At 53.5% G+C, this 18916-nt stretch overlaps 2 protein-coding genes across 2 annotated transcripts in view; both read left to right on the forward strand.

Annotated features, from left to right (window-relative positions):
- smarca4a (SWI/SNF related, matrix associated, actin dependent regulator of chromatin, subfamily a, member 4a) overlaps positions 1-18916 on the forward strand; it is a 176768-nt gene that overhangs the window by 27108 nt on the left and 130744 nt on the right. The gene's annotated exons all lie outside the window — the stretch shown is intronic.
- ldlra (low density lipoprotein receptor a) lies at positions 5375-17245 on the forward strand. Its single transcript, XM_062455047.1, has 18 exons — positions 5375-5628; positions 8188-8313; positions 8720-8842; positions 8939-9316; positions 9644-9766; positions 9949-10071; positions 11207-11326; positions 11881-12006; positions 12503-12674; positions 12939-13166; positions 13354-13472; positions 13557-13696; positions 14090-14231; positions 14450-14593; positions 14681-14965; positions 16212-16292; positions 16460-16623; positions 16904-17245. Exons 1-18 carry the CDS (start codon positions 5574-5576, stop codon positions 16955-16957), a joined length of 2703 nt encoding a protein of 900 aa, XP_062311031.1. The 5' UTR covers positions 5375-5573; the 3' UTR covers positions 16958-17245.

Consider the following 18916-nt stretch of genomic DNA (forward strand, 5'->3'; position numbering starts at 1 on the left):
CCTTGTTGAAGAGGCCAACAGCGGAAGGGAAGAAACTGTTTTTGTGGCGTGTGGTATTGGTCCTGATGGACCGCAGCCTTCTGCCGGAGGGGAGTGACTGAAACAGGGAGTGTCCAGGGTGGGAGGAGTCGGCCACAATCTTCCTCGCTCCCCTCAGGGTCCTGGAGGTGTGCAGGTCCTCGAGGGCAGGCAGATTGCAGCAGATCACCTTCTCAGCAGTGCGGATGATACGCTGCAGTCTGCTCTTGTCCTTGGCAGTGGCAGCAGCGTACCAGACGGTGATGGAGGAGGTGAGGATGGACTCAATGATGGCTGTGTAGAAGTGCACCATCATTGTCTTTGGCAGGTTGAATTTCTTCAGCTGCCGTAGGAAGTACATCCTCTGTTGTGCTTTCTTGGTGAGGGAGCTGATGTTCAGTTCCCACTTGAGGTCCTGGGAGAGGATAGTGCCCAGGAAGCGGAAGACTGTGACTCCACAGTGTTGACTGGGGAGTCACACAGGGTGATGGGGGTGAGTGGGGCTGTATTCTTCCTGAAGTCCACAACCATCTCCACTGTCTTAAGAGCATTGAGCTCTAAGTTGTTCTGGCTGCACCAGGTCACCAGGTTGGCCACTTCCCACCTATAATCAGACTCGTCTCCACCAGAGATGAGCCCAATAAGGGTGGTGTCGTCCGCAAACTTCAGGAGTTTGACGGACGGATGACTGGAGGTGCAGCTGTTGGTGTACAGGGAGAAGAGCAGAGGAGAAAGGATGCAGCCCTGAGGAGATCCGGTGCTGATGGACCGGGAGTCAGAGACTTGTGTTCCCAGCTTCACGCACTGCTTCCTGTCTGTCTCCCTTCCTTCCTGTCTGTCTCTCTCTTCCTTCCTGTCTGTCTCCCTTCCTTCCTGTCTGTCTCTCTCTTCCTTCCTGTCTGTCTCCCTTCCTGTCTGTCTCTCTCTTCCTTCCTGTCTGTCTCTCTCTTCCTTCCTGTCTGTCTCTCTCTTCCTTCCTGTCTGTCTCTCTCTTCCTTCCTGTCTGTCTCCCTGTGTTTCTCCTCCTGAGTGTCTGCCTGTGTCTAGAACTAGCCATCTAGTTGTCATGGAAGCTGTAGTACATCCCTGTTCTGGCCACCAGGGGGAATCCTGCATCCACATGAGATGTTGCAGCTGCATGTTCTGGAGGATCTTTCTTCTCTGGTGCTGTTAATGAGACCTCTGTTGCTCCAGTCATAACCATGGGAACGTCCCAGTACTGCTGCTCCTCTCTACTGTCACCCCCCTCCTCTTCTATACTGTCACCTCCCTCCTTTCTACTGTCACCTCCCTCCTCCTCTATACTGTCACCTACCTCCTCCTCTATACTGTCACCTCCCTCCTCCTCCTCTATACTGTCACCTCCCTCCTCCTCTATACTGTCACCTCCCTCCTCCTCTATACTGTCACCTACCTCCTCCTCTATACTGTCACCTACCTCCTCCTCCTCTATACTGTCACCTCCCTCATCCTATACTGTCACCTCCTCCCTCGTCCTCTATACTGTCACCTCCCCCTCCTCCTATACTGTCACCTCCCCCTCCTCCTATACTGTCACCTCCCTCTTCCTCCTATACTGTCACCTCCCTCCTCCTCCTCTATACTGTCACCTCCCTCATCCTATACTGTCACCTCCTCCCTCCTCCTCTATACTGTCACCTCCCCCTCCTCCTATACTGTCACCTCCCTCCTCCTCTATACTGTCACCTCCCTCCTCCTCTATACTGTCACCTCCCTCATCCTATACTGTCACCTCCCTCCTCCTCCTCTATACTGTCACCTCCCTCCTCCTCCTCCTATACTGTCACCTCCCTCCTCCTCTATACTGTCACCTCCCTCATCCTATACTGTCACCTCCCTCCTCCTCCTCTATACCGTCACCTCCCTCCTCCTCCTCTATACTGTCACCTCTGCCCTCCTCCTCTATACTGTCACCTCCCTCCTCCTCTATACTGTCACCTCCTCCCTCATCCTCTTCCTGACAGCCTGGTGGGCGTGGCTGCAGTCCCTCGGGGAGGCTGATTTAGAAGCTGCTCAAAGGCAGTGTTGCTGGGGAGAGGGGTCACCTGCTGTGAAGGCAGTGTTGCTGGGGAGAGGGGTCACCTGCTGTGAAGGCAGTGTTGCTGGGGAGAGGGGTCACCTGCTGTGAAGGCAGTGTTGCTGGGGAGAGGGGTCACCTGCTGTGAAGGCAGTGTTGCTGGGGAGAGGGGTCACCTGCTGTGAAGGCAGTGTTGCTGGGGAGAGGGGTCACCTGCTGTGAAGGCAGTGTTGCTGGGGAGAGGGGTCACCTGCTGTGAAGGCAGTGTTGCTGGGGAGAGGGGTCACCTGCTGTGAAGGCAGTGTTGCTGGGGAGAGGGGTCACCTGCTGTGAAGGCAGTGTTGCTGGGGACAGGGGTCACCTGCTGTGAAGGCAGTGTTGCTGGGGAGAGGGGTCACCTGCTGTGAAGGCAGTGTTGCTGGGGCTGGTCATGGTCACACTCTGAAGTTTTATGTTGCTGGTTGGAAGATGGAGCTGCTGTGTGGGGGGAGAGGCGGGGGGGCACAGAGGGGGGGGGGGGCACAGAGGGGGGGGGGGAACAGAGGGGGGGGGAACAGAGGGGGGGGGGGCACAGAGGGGGGGGGAACAGAGGGGGGGGGCACAGAGGGGGGGGGGGCACAGAGGGGGGGGGGCACAGATCATGAGGAGAGTTTGACTGCCTGGAAATTCAAAAAAAAAAAAAGAAAAACATTCTCACACTCTTTAGTGTTTTGAAAACGTCATTGTTATTCTCTTTAGGGACCAGATCAATATTGCAGAGCATGGGAAAAACTCTCCTCTGACAAATACTGATCAGTGTGACCCAACAGGCTGCCACAACATACGCACACACTACGTACACCGTGTCCCCTGTGCGCCGTACCAGTCAAGGTTTCCCAGAAGACCCTGCAGAGCCCCGGGAAGGGCGGAGGGGGGCAGGTGGAAAGCTTCTGACCTACATGCTGCTGTTGATGTGTCATGCTGGTTGTGCAACGTCCACTCTCTCTGTGATGAAACAAGTGTTCTGTACGTCTTCAATCAATTCTCAAAGTTTAGAAACAGCACTGGAACTCAGCACGGTAGATGCAAAGTGTTTTATTGGTTCTCAGGTAACAAAGATTCCCAATAGAACGTGAGTGTGATCCCGGGATAAGACGGGAAGTTTTTCTCCAGAAATTTCACTTTTATAGTCTTCTCCCCATAGTATTGTAATATGGTACGATATTTGTTGGTTACATATACATTAGGCATTCTTACCCAGTGGGTCCCTTGTCTTAGGGGATTCAAATTACAGGTACTTTCCTTCATAAACAAATCTCCCAATTTAGGCGCTCTCTGACCTTGAACACCCAGCTGCACTAGGCTCCTGGGCGTAAGGCCACAAATATGTCTCAAATATGTCTCATAAGGAGTCAGGTGGCTGAGCGGTTAGGGAGTCGGGCTAGTAATCTGAAGGTTACCGGTTTGATTCCCGGCTCTGTCAAAAATTACATTGTGTCCTTGGGCAAGGCACTTCACCCTACTTGCCTCGGGGGTAATCTCTCTGTACTTACTGTAAGTCGCTCTGGATAAGAGTGTCTGCTAAAATGACTAAATGTCATAAGTTATAGCTGGGCTTCCTGGTTCTTTATGGAAGCACACACATATTCTTCTCCCCCACTCAGCCCCTAATTATCCAGATCTTCATATTTCGGGCTTTATTTCTTCTACCATTGTCTAGGGATAACAATAATCAGTCAACAGCTTTGCATCTGGTTTACAATAATATAGCATGTACTAAAAGTGATTACAAGTTTCATTAAATCCATAATCATTACCCATCTTCATAATTACAACAGTGTGATGTTTTTTCTACAACATCTGGTCTCGAGAGAGATCTGAGGCTGGGGCTCGACCCTGGAGATCTGAGGCTGGGGCTCGACCCTGGAGATCTGAGGCTGGGGCTCGACCCTGGAGATATGAGGCTGGGGCTCGACCCTGGAGATCTGAGGCTGGGGCTCGACCATGGAGATCTGAGGCTGGGGCTCGACCCTGGAGATCTGAGGCTGGGGCTCGACCCTGGAGATCTGAGGCTGGGGCTCGACCCTGGAGATCTGAGGCTGGGGCTCGACCCTGGAGATATGAAGCTGGGGCTCGACCCTGGAGATCTGAGGCTGGGGCTCGACCATGGAGATCTGAGGCTGGGGCTCGACCCTGGAGATCTGAGGCTGGGGCTCGACCCTGGAGATCTGAGGCTGGGGCTCGACCCTGGGTCAAGGCTTCAGGTGTTCCTCCCTCTGTTTCTCCCTCCCTCTAACCCTCCCTCTATCTCTCCCTCTAACCCTCCCTCTCTCTCTCCCTCTAACTCTCTCCGTCGAACTCTCTCCCTCTCTTTAACTCTCCCTCTATCTCTCTCTCTAACTCCCTCTCTCTCTCTCTCTCTCTCTCTCTCTCTCGATCGATATATATATTTTCTTTCTTATCTGAATTCAGTTTATTGCGGGGAAAGGGGTTTTCTACATTCACACTCTCTCTTCCTCTCTCTTCCTCTCTCATCCTATTTCCCTATATCTCCTTATCTCCTTATATACCTCCCTCCCTCTCCTATCTCCAAGGTGTTTCCTTATCTCAGACGTGTATCTGGTAGTAAACCAACTAATGACTCTGCCGACCTGAGATCCCTGTATTCTACTGGACCGTTACGGAACTGCTAATGTTGTTGTACAGATAAGCTGAAGGTGAGGCAGGTCAGGGATAGAGGTCATGTAGGTTCCTGTGGAGAGAAGCTGTGTGTGTGTGTGTGTGTGTGTGTGTGTGTGGAGCTATGTTATCAGGGCTTTTGACAAACATGTTTTGATGTGTGTTGGTACCTGAAGCAAGAGCCAGGGGCCTCAGGCCTCCTTTCCCTATGCACTGTGTGTGTATTGTGTGTATTGTGTGTGTGTGTATTGTGTGTGTGTGTATTGTGTGTGTGTATTGTGTGTGTTTATTGTGTGTGTGTGTGTGTGTGTATTGCGTGTGTGTGTATTGTGTGTGTGTGTATTGTGTGTGTGTGTATTGTGTGTGTGTGTGTGTGTGTATTGTGTGTGTGTGTGTGTATTGTGTGTGTGTGTGTATTGCGTGTGTGTGTATTGTGTGTGTGTGTGTATTGCGTGTGTGTGTGTGTGTGTGTGTGGTACCAGTGTGAGGGGAAGAAAACATCCACAATGTATCTCTCTCACACACACACATCCTACGGACATACGTACACTGAAAGGGTTAAACAATAGTAAAATGATCAGACCACTCCAGACCCCGCCCTCACTCCCGGGCCCCCATGACCCCGCCCCCCATATGGACCACAGTGAAATGGTTGTGATGTTGTTGCCAAACACTTCATACCGCGCGCATCCTCCCCAGCCTCATCCACGCATACCGCTTCCAGCAATAGCGGAATCAGAAAACGTATTTTACCTGGAGCAGTTGGTACGAGTTTTTGTTTGGTTTTAAAGAGATATCATAATATAGTGTTTACAGGTTTAGCGTTACCGTAGTCTCGTGGGAGTCCAACCTGCTGAAGATGGGACCGTGCTTCCTGTGTGTCCTGATCCTGCTCGGCGGTGTGGCTCACACAAGTAAGAGCAGCTCTTTATTTCTTTACAAGTTAAGCTCTTTCAACTTTCAACTGCTCATAAATGTGCATATTTTACTTGTACATTGGTTTGCGAAAGCTCTGCTAGGGGAGTTTTATTTTTTATTGAGCAGAAACGAATCAAATTATCTAAATATTAATGTTAACTATTTACGTTGATACGACCTCTCCTCCTCGCCGGGCTCTCTGAGGGGGAGGGGGTAATTATTGTCTGAATGTAGGTCAAATTGTGGAAACGCTGGTAATTGTCTGTGTGTATAACTGTCCTAAACCGCCTTGAAATCTTCAGTTAGAACACTTTCACCCTCCTTTTAGTGTTTAATAAATGACACTTCATTTATTTGATACAGTAACCAACACACTGTATTTATGTATTTCTCGCTGCATGTAGGCCTGTATGAATGAACACCTCGCACGAGATTCGTTGTTTTCCGTTGACTCGATCCAGCAGCCAATCAGTAATGTCTCGAGCAGGTTTGGGAAAGCCGCTGATTAACGAGCCGGGGCGCGTCTGCAAGAGAGCAGGTCCACTGGAGCGCGAGCGACGAGAGGCGACATTTACAATATCTTAATTGTACTTCTGGAAACGTGAAACATTTCATATTAAAGTATTTCATTTAGCAGATGCTTTCATCCAATGCAACATACTTATTTGCATAAAGTAGTCTAAAATTTGCATACATAAGATTGCATACTACAAGTACAACAGAAAATCATGGATCATAAGTGCAACAGTGTTTTGGTGGTCCGAGTCAAGGAACTGTTTGTATTTACCAGACACAGAGCAACAATAACAGCCTATAGCCTATCAACTCCAATATTACATAGGTGCTGACAGTGCATCAAATTTCCGTTCAGATCTTAAATGCAGCGTTAAACTGTTCCGTGGGCGCCGTCTCTTACGAGACAAACCCAGTAAACCTTGTTTTTCCTACCGCGCTCACCGAGGCCGAGCGCCTCTAACATTCACAACCTGTGACATGTGGCAACATCCCGTCACGTTGACATGTTGACCCTTGCTTCTCGCTCACGTGTTGAACTCCATCGTGCGCGACCGGCCTCCGCGGTGTCGTTAGTTCGCGTAGCGGCCCTTCACACCCTTCACGGTCTTCTCCGTGTTTATCTGGAGGCACAATTCCTGGGAGCTGGGAGGCCGCACCAGTACCCAGTCAGACACCAGTATGTAATCCAGGAGGCATGTTGGGACTGGACAGAGCTGTACAGAGACCCGTGTTGTTGGCTTGAATCAGCTGCACAGACCCCTGATTTATCTGTCTATCCCTCTCTCTCTCTCTCTCTCTCTCTCTCTCTCTCTCTCTCTCTCTCTCTCTCTCTCCTCTCTCTCTCTCTCGTCTCTCTCTCTCTCTCTCTCTGTCTGTGTCTCTCTCTCTGTCTGTGTCTCTCTCTCTGTCTGTCTCTGTCTGTCTCTCTGTATTGTCATTGTGTGATTGGTTGTCTTAGACCTCCAGCAGAGCTACAGAGAATGTTGTGTTTCTGCTCCTGAGCAGAGAACCTCCCGGAGTCAAACATGATCAGCTGTATGTGCGTCCCCTCTGTCATCAACAACATGCTCTGCCAGAGGAGGGAGGGAGAGAGGAGGGAGGGAGGGAGGAGGGGGGAAGGATAGAGAGGGATGGAGAGAGGGAGGGAGGGAGGGATGGAGGGAGAAGGAGGGATGTTTCCTGCTACAAACAAGCAGAGTAATCAGTAACATACGCACCTTCCTGACTGCTCTGAACAGCTGAACTTTAAACCCAGTAAACATTCCTACTGGACGCTCTCTGGGAGAGAGGGGAGGGGAGGACCGGACAGGCCCAGGACCACCTTTCTGATCTACCTGTACCTTACTGTACTCATACACTCCACTGAGTCTGGTGGACCCTCTTAAGGACTGAAACAGAAAAGCAGAAACGTAACAGATTCACAGCCTGTCAGTCAGGACTCCACAACCAAGCCCTTTGGGGGACAGTTATAGTAGTGGACCCTCACCCCCCCCTCCTAACCCCCCTCCTAACCCCTCCCCCCCTCCTCACCCCTTTGGGGGACAGTTATAGTAGTGACACCTCACCCCCCCCTCCTAACCCCACTCCTAACTCCCCTCCTAACCCCCCCCCCTCCTCACCCCTCCTGAAGGAATGCGGACACACCTCTGGTGAGGGGGGGTTTATGAGGTGTATCTTCGGTAACACACCTCTGGTTTGCTGAAGCAGGAATGTTTGTGGATGTGTGGAGGTGGGTACCTGTACGAAGGTCCACCTTTTTCCTCTCCTCTCTTCTCTCCTTTTCCTCTCCTCTCTTCTCTCCTTTCCTCTCCTCCTCTTCCTCTCCTTTCCTCTCCTCTCTTCTCCCCTCTATTCTCTTCTCCTCTACCCTCCTCTCTTCTCTTCTCCTCTCTTCTTTTCTCTTCTCTTCTCCTCTCCTCCTCCATTTTACAACTTGTCATGTCCAGTCTGTCATTACTGATCAAACAGACAGGCAGCTGTAGACTAGTTAAATAAGGACAGATGAACTAGACCCAGTCCCTAGCTGTGGTGTGTTCCAGGTGCTCTGACCACCTGTGGCAGCAGCCAGTTCCAGTGTGGAGATGGGAAGTGCATCACGATACGTTGGGTGTGTGACGGAACGGACGACTGTGGAGACGGAACTGACGAGCTTCCTGGAACCTGCAGTGAGCCACCTCCCACAATGCACCTCACCTCCCACAATGCACCTCACCTCCCACAATGCATCTCACCTCCCACAATGCACCTCACCTCCCACAATGCACCTCACCTCCCACAATGCATCCCACCTCCCACAATGCATCTCACCTCCCACAATGCACCTCACCTCCCACAATGCACCTCACCTCCCACAATGCACCTCACCTCCCACAATGCATCTCACCTCCCACAATGCACCCCACCTCCCATAATGCACCTCACCCCCACAATCTACCTCATCTCCCATAATGCACCTCACCCCCACAATCTACCTCCCCTCCCACAATGCACCTCACCTCCCACAATGCACCTCATCTCCCATAAGGCTCATCTTGCCTGTGTGTGTGTGCGTGCGTGTGTGTCTGTGTGCAGTGGTGAGGACCTGCAGGTCTACAGAGATCAGCTGTGGCGGCCGTCTGAACCAGTGTGTTCCTTCTTCCTGGCACTGCGATGGCATGGTGGACTGTGAGAATGGAGCTGATGAGGGGAGCTGTGGTGAGGAAACACACTTCCTGTTTTCTCTCCTATTGTTCTCTATCCTTCTCTAATCTTCTCCTCCCTCCTCCCCTCCTCCCTCCCTCCTCCCCCCAGCTCCTAAGCAGTGCTCCTCCAGTGAGTTCCGCTGCTCCAGCGGTCAGTGTGTCTCCTCCTCCTTCCGGTGTGACGAGGAGCCGGACTGCGACGACGGCTCCGACGAGGCTTCCTGTCCGCCCGCCAGCTGCTCCTCCTCCTCCTTCCGTTGCCACAGCAACTCGGCCTGCGTGCCGCTGCTGTGGGCGTGCGACGGCGACACGGACTGCACCGATGGCTCTGATGAGGTGGGATGTGGCCACGCCCCTTTGGCCGCGCAGGCCACGCCCGCCTGTTCGCCGCTTGAGTTTCCTTGCGGGAACGGGGAGTGTATCCACGGCAGCTGGAGGTGTGACGGGGGGGCAGACTGCCTGGACCGCTCTGACGAGGACGGATGCTGTGAGTGTCCTGATTGGCTTGCTGGGAGACGGCCTCGTCGTGCTATTGGCTGACCTGTTGACCTTCTGGCCTCAGTAGAGCAAGAATCTCACATCTCCCCTCTCCCTCCCCCCTCCCTCCCTCCCTGCCCCATCCTCCCCTCTCCCTCCCCCCTCCCTCTCTCCCTGCCCCACCCTCCCCTCTCCCTCCCCCCTCCCCCTCCCTGCCCCACCCTCCCCTCTCCTCCCCCCTCCCCCCTCCCCCCTCCCCCCTCCCCCCTCCCCCTCCCTCCCTCCCTCCCTGCCCCACCCTCCCTCCCTGCCCCACCCTCCCCTCTCCCTCCCCCAGCCCGGACCACATGTCGTCCTGATGAGTTTGAGTGTGGCGATGGTTCCTGTATCCGTGGCAGCCGTCAGTGTGACCGCCAGTATGACTGTCGAGACCTTAGTGACGAGATGGGCTGTGTCAACGGTACGCCAGGCTCTCCCCTCCATCTCTTCCTCCCTTTCATCTCTTCATCCCTTTCATCTCTTCATCCCTATCTCCCCTCTCTCTTTCTCCCTTCCTCTCTCCCTTCACCCCCCGCTCCCCCCTTTAGAGACAACTTCACCCTTCAACCATGTTCACACTGTGCCCAATCCCCCCCCCTCCAGTCAGCAGGTGTGAGGCTCCAGCCATGTTCCGGTGTCGGAGTGGAGAGTGCATCACCATGGCGAAGGTGTGTGACAGGCAGAGGGACTGCCGTGATTGGTCGGACGAGCCTCTGAGGGAATGTGGTGAGTACGCTTGGTCATGTTGTTGTGCCAACGGTCGCTCTATGACCGGGGTTATCATGGTGTCAACGGTCGCTCTATGACCGGGGTTATCATGGTGTCAACGGTCGCTCTATGACCGGGGTTATCATGGTTTCAACGGTCGCTCTATGACCGGGGTTATCATGGTTTCCTTCTCTGCGGGTTGGAGCTGTGAAATGTTGGTTATGGAGGAAGAACACAGGAGACGGTTGTGGTGAAATCTCTATCCCTCCTTCTCCCTCTCTCCCCCTCCTTCTCCCTCTCTCCCCCTCCCTCTCTACCCTCCTCCCCCCTCCCTCTTCCTGTCCATCTCGTTGCCCCCCTCTCTCTCTCTTCTCTCTCTCTCTCTCTCTCTCTCTCTCCTCTCTCTCTCTCTCTCTCTCTCTCTCTCTCTCTCTCTCTCTCTCTCTCTCTCTCTCTCCGCTCCTCCCCCCCATCTCTCTCCCCTCCTCCCCCCCCTCTCTCCCCTCCTCCCCCCCATCTCTCCCCTCCCCCCCTCTCTCCCCTCCTCCCCCCCCTCTCTCCCCTCCTCCCCCCCTCTCTCCCCTCCTCCCCCCCTCTCTCCCCTCCTCCCCCCCATCTCTCCCCTCCCCCCCTCTCTCCCCTCCCCCCCCCTCTCTCCCCTCCCCCCCTCTCTCCCCTCCTCCCCCCGCTCTCTCCCCTCCTCCCCCCCATCTCTCCCCTCCCCCCCTCTCTCCCCTCCTCCCCCTCTCTCCCCTCCTCCCCCCCTCTCTCCCCTCCCCCCCTCTCTCCCCTCCTCCCCCCCTCTCTCCCCCCCCCTCTCTCCCCTCCTCCCCCCCATCTCTCCCCTCCCCCCCTCTCTCCCCTCCTCCCCCCCTCTCTCCCCTCCTCCCCCTCTCTCCCCTCCTCTCTCCCCTCCTCCCCCCCCTCTCTCCCCTCCTCCCCCCCCTCTCCCCTCCTCCCCCCCTCTCTCCCCTCCTCCCCCTCCCTCCCCCCTCTCTCCCCTCCTCCCCCCCTCTCTCCCCTCCTCCCCCCCCTCTCTCCCCTCCTCCCCCCCTCTCTCCCCTCCTCCCCCTCCCTCCCCTCCTCCCCCCCCTCTCTCCCCTCCTCCTCCCCTCCTCCCTCCCTCTCTCCCCTCCTCCCCCTCCCTCCCCAGACTCTAATGAGTGTCTGTCCAACAATGGTGGCTGCTCCCACGTTTGCCAGGACCTGAAGATCGGCTTCCAGTGTCTCTGTCCCTCTGGCTTCCAGCTGGTCGACACCAAGCGCTGTGAAGGTACACCCTGTCCTCCAACCACCTCTGCTACACCTCCCTGTCCTCCAACCACCTCTGCTACACCTCCCTGTCCTCCAACCACCTCTGCTACACCTCCCTGTCCTCCAACCACCTCTGCTACACCTCCCTGTCCTCCAACCACCTCTGCTACACCTCCCTGTCCTCCAACCACCTCTGCTACACCTGTGTCTCTATCTGACCACCCTGTCGTCATACATATTACATGAAACAACCTCCCTGCCTGCCCCCCCCCCTCGTAGTTCCACATTCTCAACTCACTCCACCCCCCGTGTCCAGGGGTGTGTTTGTTTTGGTCAGGCTCCATGTGGCATGACCAGCGGCTGACTGTGGGGTGAGGGGGCGGGGCATGCTCTGAGTGGTCAACATCCAGTTTAGCCAGGACGGGTCAGGGTCCAGGCAGCACACTCCACAGTGCTTGATCAGACAGCCCTCCCATACACCAAGCAAACATTCTAACAACTTAACTGATTCTATCTACAGTGTTCAGCCTCTCTGTTCATGTCTCTCTGCTGACCCCTGACCTCTGCCTCCAGATATAGATGAGTGTCTGAGTCCGGACACATGTAGTCAGATCTGTGTGAACCAGGTGGGAAGCTACAAGTGTGAGTGTGAGGATGGCTACCAGGTGGACCCCAGCAGCTCCGCCTGCAAGGCCATCGGTGAGCCCGCCTTCTGTTACTGTGACTACCGTCACCATCCCTACCAAAACCATGACTACCATCCCCATTTCTACTATCGCCAACACCATCCCTACCATCACCACAATTACAATTACAATCACCATCGTTACCATCACCACAACTACCATTACCATGACTACCATTACCACGACTACCATCGCCATAACTGCCACCACCTAAATACCATCAATATCACCATGACCATTATCACCTTGGCCACCATTGCCAAGACTTCCATTACCAAGACTTCCATTACCAAGACTTCCATTGCCAAGACTTCCATTACCAAGACTTCCATTACCAAGACTTCCATTACCAAGACTTCCATTACCAAGACTTCCATTACCAAGACTTCCATTACCAAGACTTCCATTACCAAGACCAAAGCCGTGTTGTTCTGGCTGCTCTGGAGGCCCTCCAGTGTGGCAGGCACGGTGGCCTACCTGTTCTTCACCAACCGCTTCCTGTGTGGCAGGCACGGTGGCCTACCTGTTCTTCACCAACCGCCACGAGGTAAGGAAGATGACCCTGGACAAGAGCGAGTACACCTGCGTCATCCCACGCCTCAAGAACGCCGTGGCCCTCGACATCAACATGGCCGCTAACATCATCTACTGGTCAGACTTGTCCCAGAAGAAGATCTACAGGTCTGCACATCTCCCTCCCTCCCTCCCTCCCTCCCTCCCTCTCTCACTCTGTCTCTGTATCATGTGTTGTCTTTCATTCTGTCTGTCTTTTTCAAATCCTAATCTCTCCATCTCTCAATCTTCCCACCTCTCAATCTCTCCATCTCTCAATCTTCCCACCTCTCAATCTCTCCATCTCTCAATCTTCCCACCTCTCAATCTCTCCATCTCTCAATCTTCCCACCTCTCAATGTCTCCTTCTCATCTCTCCATCTCTGTCTCCAGTGCGTCCATGGCCACGGCAGAAGGCCCCGCCCCCCCCAGAGTGGTGATTGACAGCGACGTGTCGGCTCCCGAGGGCCTGGCAGTTGACTGGATCCACGGCAACATTTACTGGACCGACAGCATCCGCAGCACTATCTCCGTGGCAACGGCAGACGGAAGCCGGAGAAAGACTTTATTCCAGAAAGATCTGGCGAAGCCCCGCGCCATCGTGGTGGACCCCCACAGCAAGTAGGTCTACACTAACTACCCTACAGCAAGTAGGTCTACACTAACTACCCCACAGCAAGTAGGTCTACACTAACTACCCCACAGCAAGTAGGTCTACACTAACTACCCTACAGCAAGTAGGTCTATACTAACTACACCACAGCATTGCCATGGCAGTTGGTCTGACTGTGTTGTGTTGCCATGGCAGCTTCCTATACTGGTCGGACTGGGGAACAACAGCGAAGATAGAGAAGGGGGGTCTGAATGGAGGAGACCGCAACACTCTGGTCTCAGACAACATTGTCTGGCCCAACGGCATCACCCTGGGTGAGTGTCTGTGTGTGTGTCCCTCTATTTTTGTTCCTGTCTATGTGTGCCGTCATGGTCACTGTGGTCTTACCGCCCACCCAGATCTGCTGAACCAGCGCCTGTACTGGGTGGACTCTAAGCTCCACACTCTCTCCAGCATCAGTGTGCAGGGCGGGGGCAGGCGTACCCTCATCATGGACCAGAGCAGGCTGGCTCACCCCCTGGGCATCGCTGTGTTCGAAGTCAGCTCAACCATCACACACACCCCTACACACACTCGTCTACACACTCGCATACACACACCCCTACACACACCCCCCTACACACACTACTGTACACGTTCACATACACACACATCTCTACACACACACCCCTACACACACTCGTCTACACACTCGCATACACACACATCCCTACACACACACGCCTACACACACTCCTCGACACATTCACATACACACACATCCCTACACACCCCTACACACACCCACATACACACACACATCCCTATACACACACCCCTACACACATACACACACACCCCTACACACTCACATACACACACACTGAAATACAGTACAGTCTTTAACTGTGCCTATCTGTGTGTGTGTGTGTGTGTGTGTGTGTGTGTGCAGGAGAAAGTGTTCTGGACAGATGTGAGCAGGAACGTGATCCAGAGTGCTAGCCGTCTGACGGGTGGAAACATCCAGACACTGGCGGAGCACCTGGCCTCCCCAGAAGACATCGTCCTGTTCCACAACCTCAAACAGCCCGCCGGTACGGAACCCTACAACATCCCTACAACATCCCTACAACATCCCTAGAGCATCATTAGAACATCATTAGAACCCTGGAACATCACAAGAACTTCTCTTTGCTGCTCTTCAAATCTGCAATAGAAGAACACATGTTATACTTTCGATGAAAAACCAAAACAACGGGTCGAGTCAGTACCGTGTAGAAGTCTCCCTCACCCCTCCTCCCCCCACCCCCAGGTCGTGATTGGTGCAAGATAGCCAATGGAGGCTGTGAGTTCCTGTGTCTGGCAGCACCCCAGGTGGGGAGCCATGCCCCCAAGTACACCTGTGCCTGCCCTGACAACATGCAGTTGGCCAAGGACCTGAGGGGCTGTGTCCCAGGTACCCTAAACCTAACCCTCTCTCTCTCTCTCCATCCATCTTGTTGCTCTATCCCTTCATCTCTCTGACCAGACTTGTGTGTTTCAGCTGCTCCTGCAGTTCCTGATGCTCCCCCCACTCCCAGGACCCCCCCTCCGACCCCCCGCAAGACCCCCGCTCCAACTGTCCCCAGGACCCCCCCTCCGACCCCCCGCAAGACCCCCGCTCCAACTGTCCCCAGGACCCCCCCTCCGACCCCCCGCAAGACCCCCGCTCCAACCATCCCCAGGACTCTCGCCCCCTCCACCACCTGGCCAACTCCTCTGGCCCCAAGACCGGAGCCCAGGATCCCCACAGCCCAGCCCCCCAGCCAGCCTGCTGCCCCCCCCCAAGGTCAGTACGTCTGGGCGTAATGTCAACATGTAGCTGTATAGCTCAGTGGTAGAACATGGGGATGGGTATAGCTCAGTGGTAGAACATGGGGATGGGTATAGCTCAGTGGTAGAACATGGGGATGGGTATAGCTCAGTGGTAGAACATGGGGATGGGTATAGCTCAGTGGTAGAACATGGGGATGGGTATAGCTCAGTGGTAGAACATGGGGATGGGTATAGCTCAGTGGTAGAGCATGGGGATGGGTATAGCTCAGTGGTAGAGCATAGGGATGGGTATAGCTCAGTGGTAGAATCAGAATCAGAATGGGATTTATACGCCATGAAAGTTTGCACAGACAAGGAATTTGCTTTGGCAGGAAGGTGCATACAATAAACATATAGGAACCTAAAATGTAAAAATGTGGACTATCTATACTAAGGTTACATAAACTAGCAGTACTAAGTGGAATTAGAATTAAATAAAATATACAGTAAAATAAAATATAAGAGCATTGGGGATGGGTGTAGCTCAGTGGTAGAACATGGGGATGGGTATAGCTCAGTGGTAGAACATGGGGATGGGTATAGCTCAGTGGTAGAACATGGGGATGGGTATAGCTCAGTGGTAGAACATGGGGATGGGTATAGCTCAGTGGTGGAACATGGGGATGGGTATAGCTCAGTGGTAGAACATGGGGATGGGTATAGCTCAGTGGTAGAACATGGGGATGGGTATAGCTCAGTGGTAGAACATGGGGATGGGTATAGCTCAGTGGTAGAACATGGGGATGGGTATAGCTCAGTGGTAGAACATGGGGATGGGTATAGCTCAGTGGTAGAACATGGGGATGGGTATAGCTCAGTGGTAGAACATGGGGATGGGTATAGCTCAGTGGTAGAACATTGGGATGGGTGTAGCTCAGTGGTAGAGCATGGGGATGGGTATAGCTCAGTGGTAGAACATGGGGATGGGTGTAGCTCAGTGGTAGAGCATGGGGATGGGTGTAGCTCAGTGCTAGAGCATGGGGATGGGTATAGCTCAGTGGTAGAGCATGGGGATGGGTATAGCTCAGTGGTAGAGCATGGGGATGGGTATAGCTCAGTGGTACAACATGGGGATGGGTGTACAGCAGTTGACTGCAAATCAAAGGTTCGCCCCTATACAATACATTGATTTGGATAACAAGTGTCTGCTAAAGGAACACATTTTTATCATCATTGATGTGTGTGTTGTTGATGTGTGAAACCTGACTCCTCCTGTGTAGAGTCAGGGAGACCAGAGCTAGCCTCCATACCCAGGACTGCCCCCCCCACCCAGACCGCCCTGTACATCTCTGTTCCCATAGGTACCTCACACACACACACACATTCCTATGGGTTCCTCACACACGCACACACATATTCCAATAGGTACTACATACACACCTGGTTAGTCAGACAGAGTTGGTTAACTTTTCTTCCTCCTCCCCCCTTCCTCCTCCCCCCTTCCTCCTCCCCTCTCTCTCTTCTTCAGTCGTGGTGGTTCTGGTGGCGTTCGTTGCCATGGTGTTGTGGAGAAACTACCGTCTGAAGACCAGCAACACAATCCACTTTGACAACCCAGTCTACCAAAAGACCACGGAGGACCAGGTGCACATCTGCAGGAGCCACAGCCCTGACGGTTACTCCTACCCTGCGGTCAGTTAGCACCACAGGCTTAGCCACGTAGCTTAGCATGCCCAGTAACATGACTGGCTTAGCACTGTAGCTTAGAATTCCCACATAACATGACTATCTTAGCAATGTAGCTTAGTATGCTCTGTTAGCATAACTAGCATACACATGTAGCAGCTAGCAGGGGTAATGTAGCTTAGCATGTGGCTAGGTAGCTTAGACCATAGCATACCTTAGCATGGGGTGAGCTACGTAGCTCAAGATGGACACTGTGTCACAGAGCTCTCTGTTTCTGTCCTCACAGAGACAGGTAGTGAGTCTGGATGAGGAGGCTGATAACCCTGCCTTCAACTCCTAGAGAGGAGAGGAGCAGGAGCTGGCTTTAGAAGCTACATGGACGGGATTTTACCTCAGAGACACATACCAGAGGCGCACTTCAAGACCAAACCACAACACCCTGAGACGCTGCCGGGGTGGAGAGGGAGGGAGGGAGGGAGGGAGGGAGGGAGGGCAGAGCAGCTGAACAAGGAAGGACAGGCTTCTTTTATCCCTCCGTCCAAAATCTCTGTTATCGTCGTCGTCATCCAGCCCACCACCGTCCTTCTGGAAGCTTCCAGATCCTTCTGGTTCTGACTGGTTCTGACTGGTTCTGACTGGTTCTGACTGGTTCTGACTGGTTCTGAATGGTTTTGGTCCTCCCGGCTTCGGTTCAGCGGAGAGCTCTTCTGAAGTACAACACAAAACTTTTTTTTCTTCATGAAGAATGTTCTGTTGTGCGTTTTTTGTATTTTACTATTGTGTGACTTATGAAATCTTGGTACTGACCTGCATCAGGACCTCGGACAAACTGTCTTGTGCGCTATTTTAAAATGATTTCACAGCCGTGTTTTGTCCGTGTTTTAAATCGATAAACGTGGAGGTGAGGAGGACGACTAGCATCGCTGATAGGAAGCTCACATCGCTGACAGAAAGCTCAAATCGCTGACAGAAAGCTAACATCGCTGACAGGAAGCTAACATTGCTGACAGGAAACTAACATCGCTGACAGGAAGGTCACATCACTGCCAGGAAGCTCACATCGCTGACAGGAAACTCACATCGCTGACAGGAAGCTAACATCGCTGACAGGAAGCTAACATCGCTGACAGGAAACTCACATCGCTGACAGGAAGCTAACATCGCTGACAGGAAGCTAACATCGCTGACAGGAAGCTAACATCGCTGACAGGAAGCTAACATCGCTGACAGGAAGCTAACATCTCTGACAGGAAGCTTACAGCTGCAGGTTGGGTGGAGATCTGTGACCTCATCTGCATCAACAAGGACCACTTGACATTCCATGGGGCTGAAAACATGAATCCTGCCCCCCCCCCCCCCCCATCCTGCCCCCCCCCCAATCCTGCCCCCCCCCCAATCCTGCCCCCCCCATCCTGCCCCCCCCCAATCCTGCCCCCCCCCCAATCCTCCCCCCCCCCCCAATCCTGCCCCCCCCCATCCTGCCCCCCCCCCATCCTGCCCCCCCCCCAATCCTGCCCCCCCCCCCAATCCTGCCCCCCCCCCAATCCTGCCCCCCCCCCCATCCTGCCCCCCCCCCCAATCCTGCCCCCCCCCCATCCTGCCCCCCCCCAATCCTGCCCCCCCCATCCTGCCCCCCCCATCCTGCCCCCCCCCAATCCTGCCCCCCCCCCCATCCTGCCCCCCCCCCAATCCTGCCCCCCCCCCCAATTCTGCCCCCCCCCCCAATCGACTTCCACACACTCACACAACACACACACATACACACAGGCAATACACACTCAGGTAACACACACACAGACATCACACACACTCAGGTAACCCCCAGCCTCACTTCTCTCACCCCAGCTTGTGAGGTTGTGTAGGGTTGTGTGGGGTTGTGTGAGACACATACAGAGATGATAGGTAATAAACAATGCAGATTATGATAATGTAAATATTGGTGTTCATAAATGTACAGGTCATATTTGATTTTGTTTTGTTTCTTTGGACATAACGTTATCCTGCCAACTTTGTACTCTTTGAAACATTTTCTGTAAATAAATAAATGCTTCTATTTATTTTAGAATCATTACATTTAGTTTAGTGCTTGGTATGTGCCATCTGTCTGAACTGCCTGCAGTGCTGAAATCAGCTTTAGTGCTTTGTGTGTGAAATCAGCCCTCCCTGACTTCATACTGCAGTTTTATCATCAGACAGATTAAACAGACGTTAACAGCAGCAGAATCCTTTGTCCTTTTGGGCGTTGTGTGACCTGTGGCTCCTGCCTCTCACACAGCACACAGCACACAGCACACAGAAC

The sequence above is a fragment of the Osmerus eperlanus genome, chromosome 2 (genome assembly GCF_963692335.1).
Source record: "Osmerus eperlanus chromosome 2, fOsmEpe2.1, whole genome shotgun sequence".
In the NCBI taxonomy this organism is placed as follows: Eukaryota; Metazoa; Chordata; class Actinopteri; order Osmeriformes; family Osmeridae; genus Osmerus; species Osmerus eperlanus.

Bases quoted from the DNA above. Each gene is read 5' to 3' on its own strand.
- ldlra (XM_062455047.1), top strand. From the start codon at position 5,574: ATGGGACCGTGCTTCCTGTGTGTCCTGATCCTGCTCGGCGGTGTGGCT. The intron at 9,767-9,948 runs GTACGCCAGGCT...CCCCCCCTCCAG, and splicing joins CGAGATGGGCTGTGTCAACG to TCAGCAGGTGTGAGGCTCCA. The intron at 13,697-14,089 runs GTCAGCTCAACC...GTGTGTGTGCAG, and splicing joins TGGGCATCGCTGTGTTCGAA to GAGAAAGTGTTCTGGACAGA.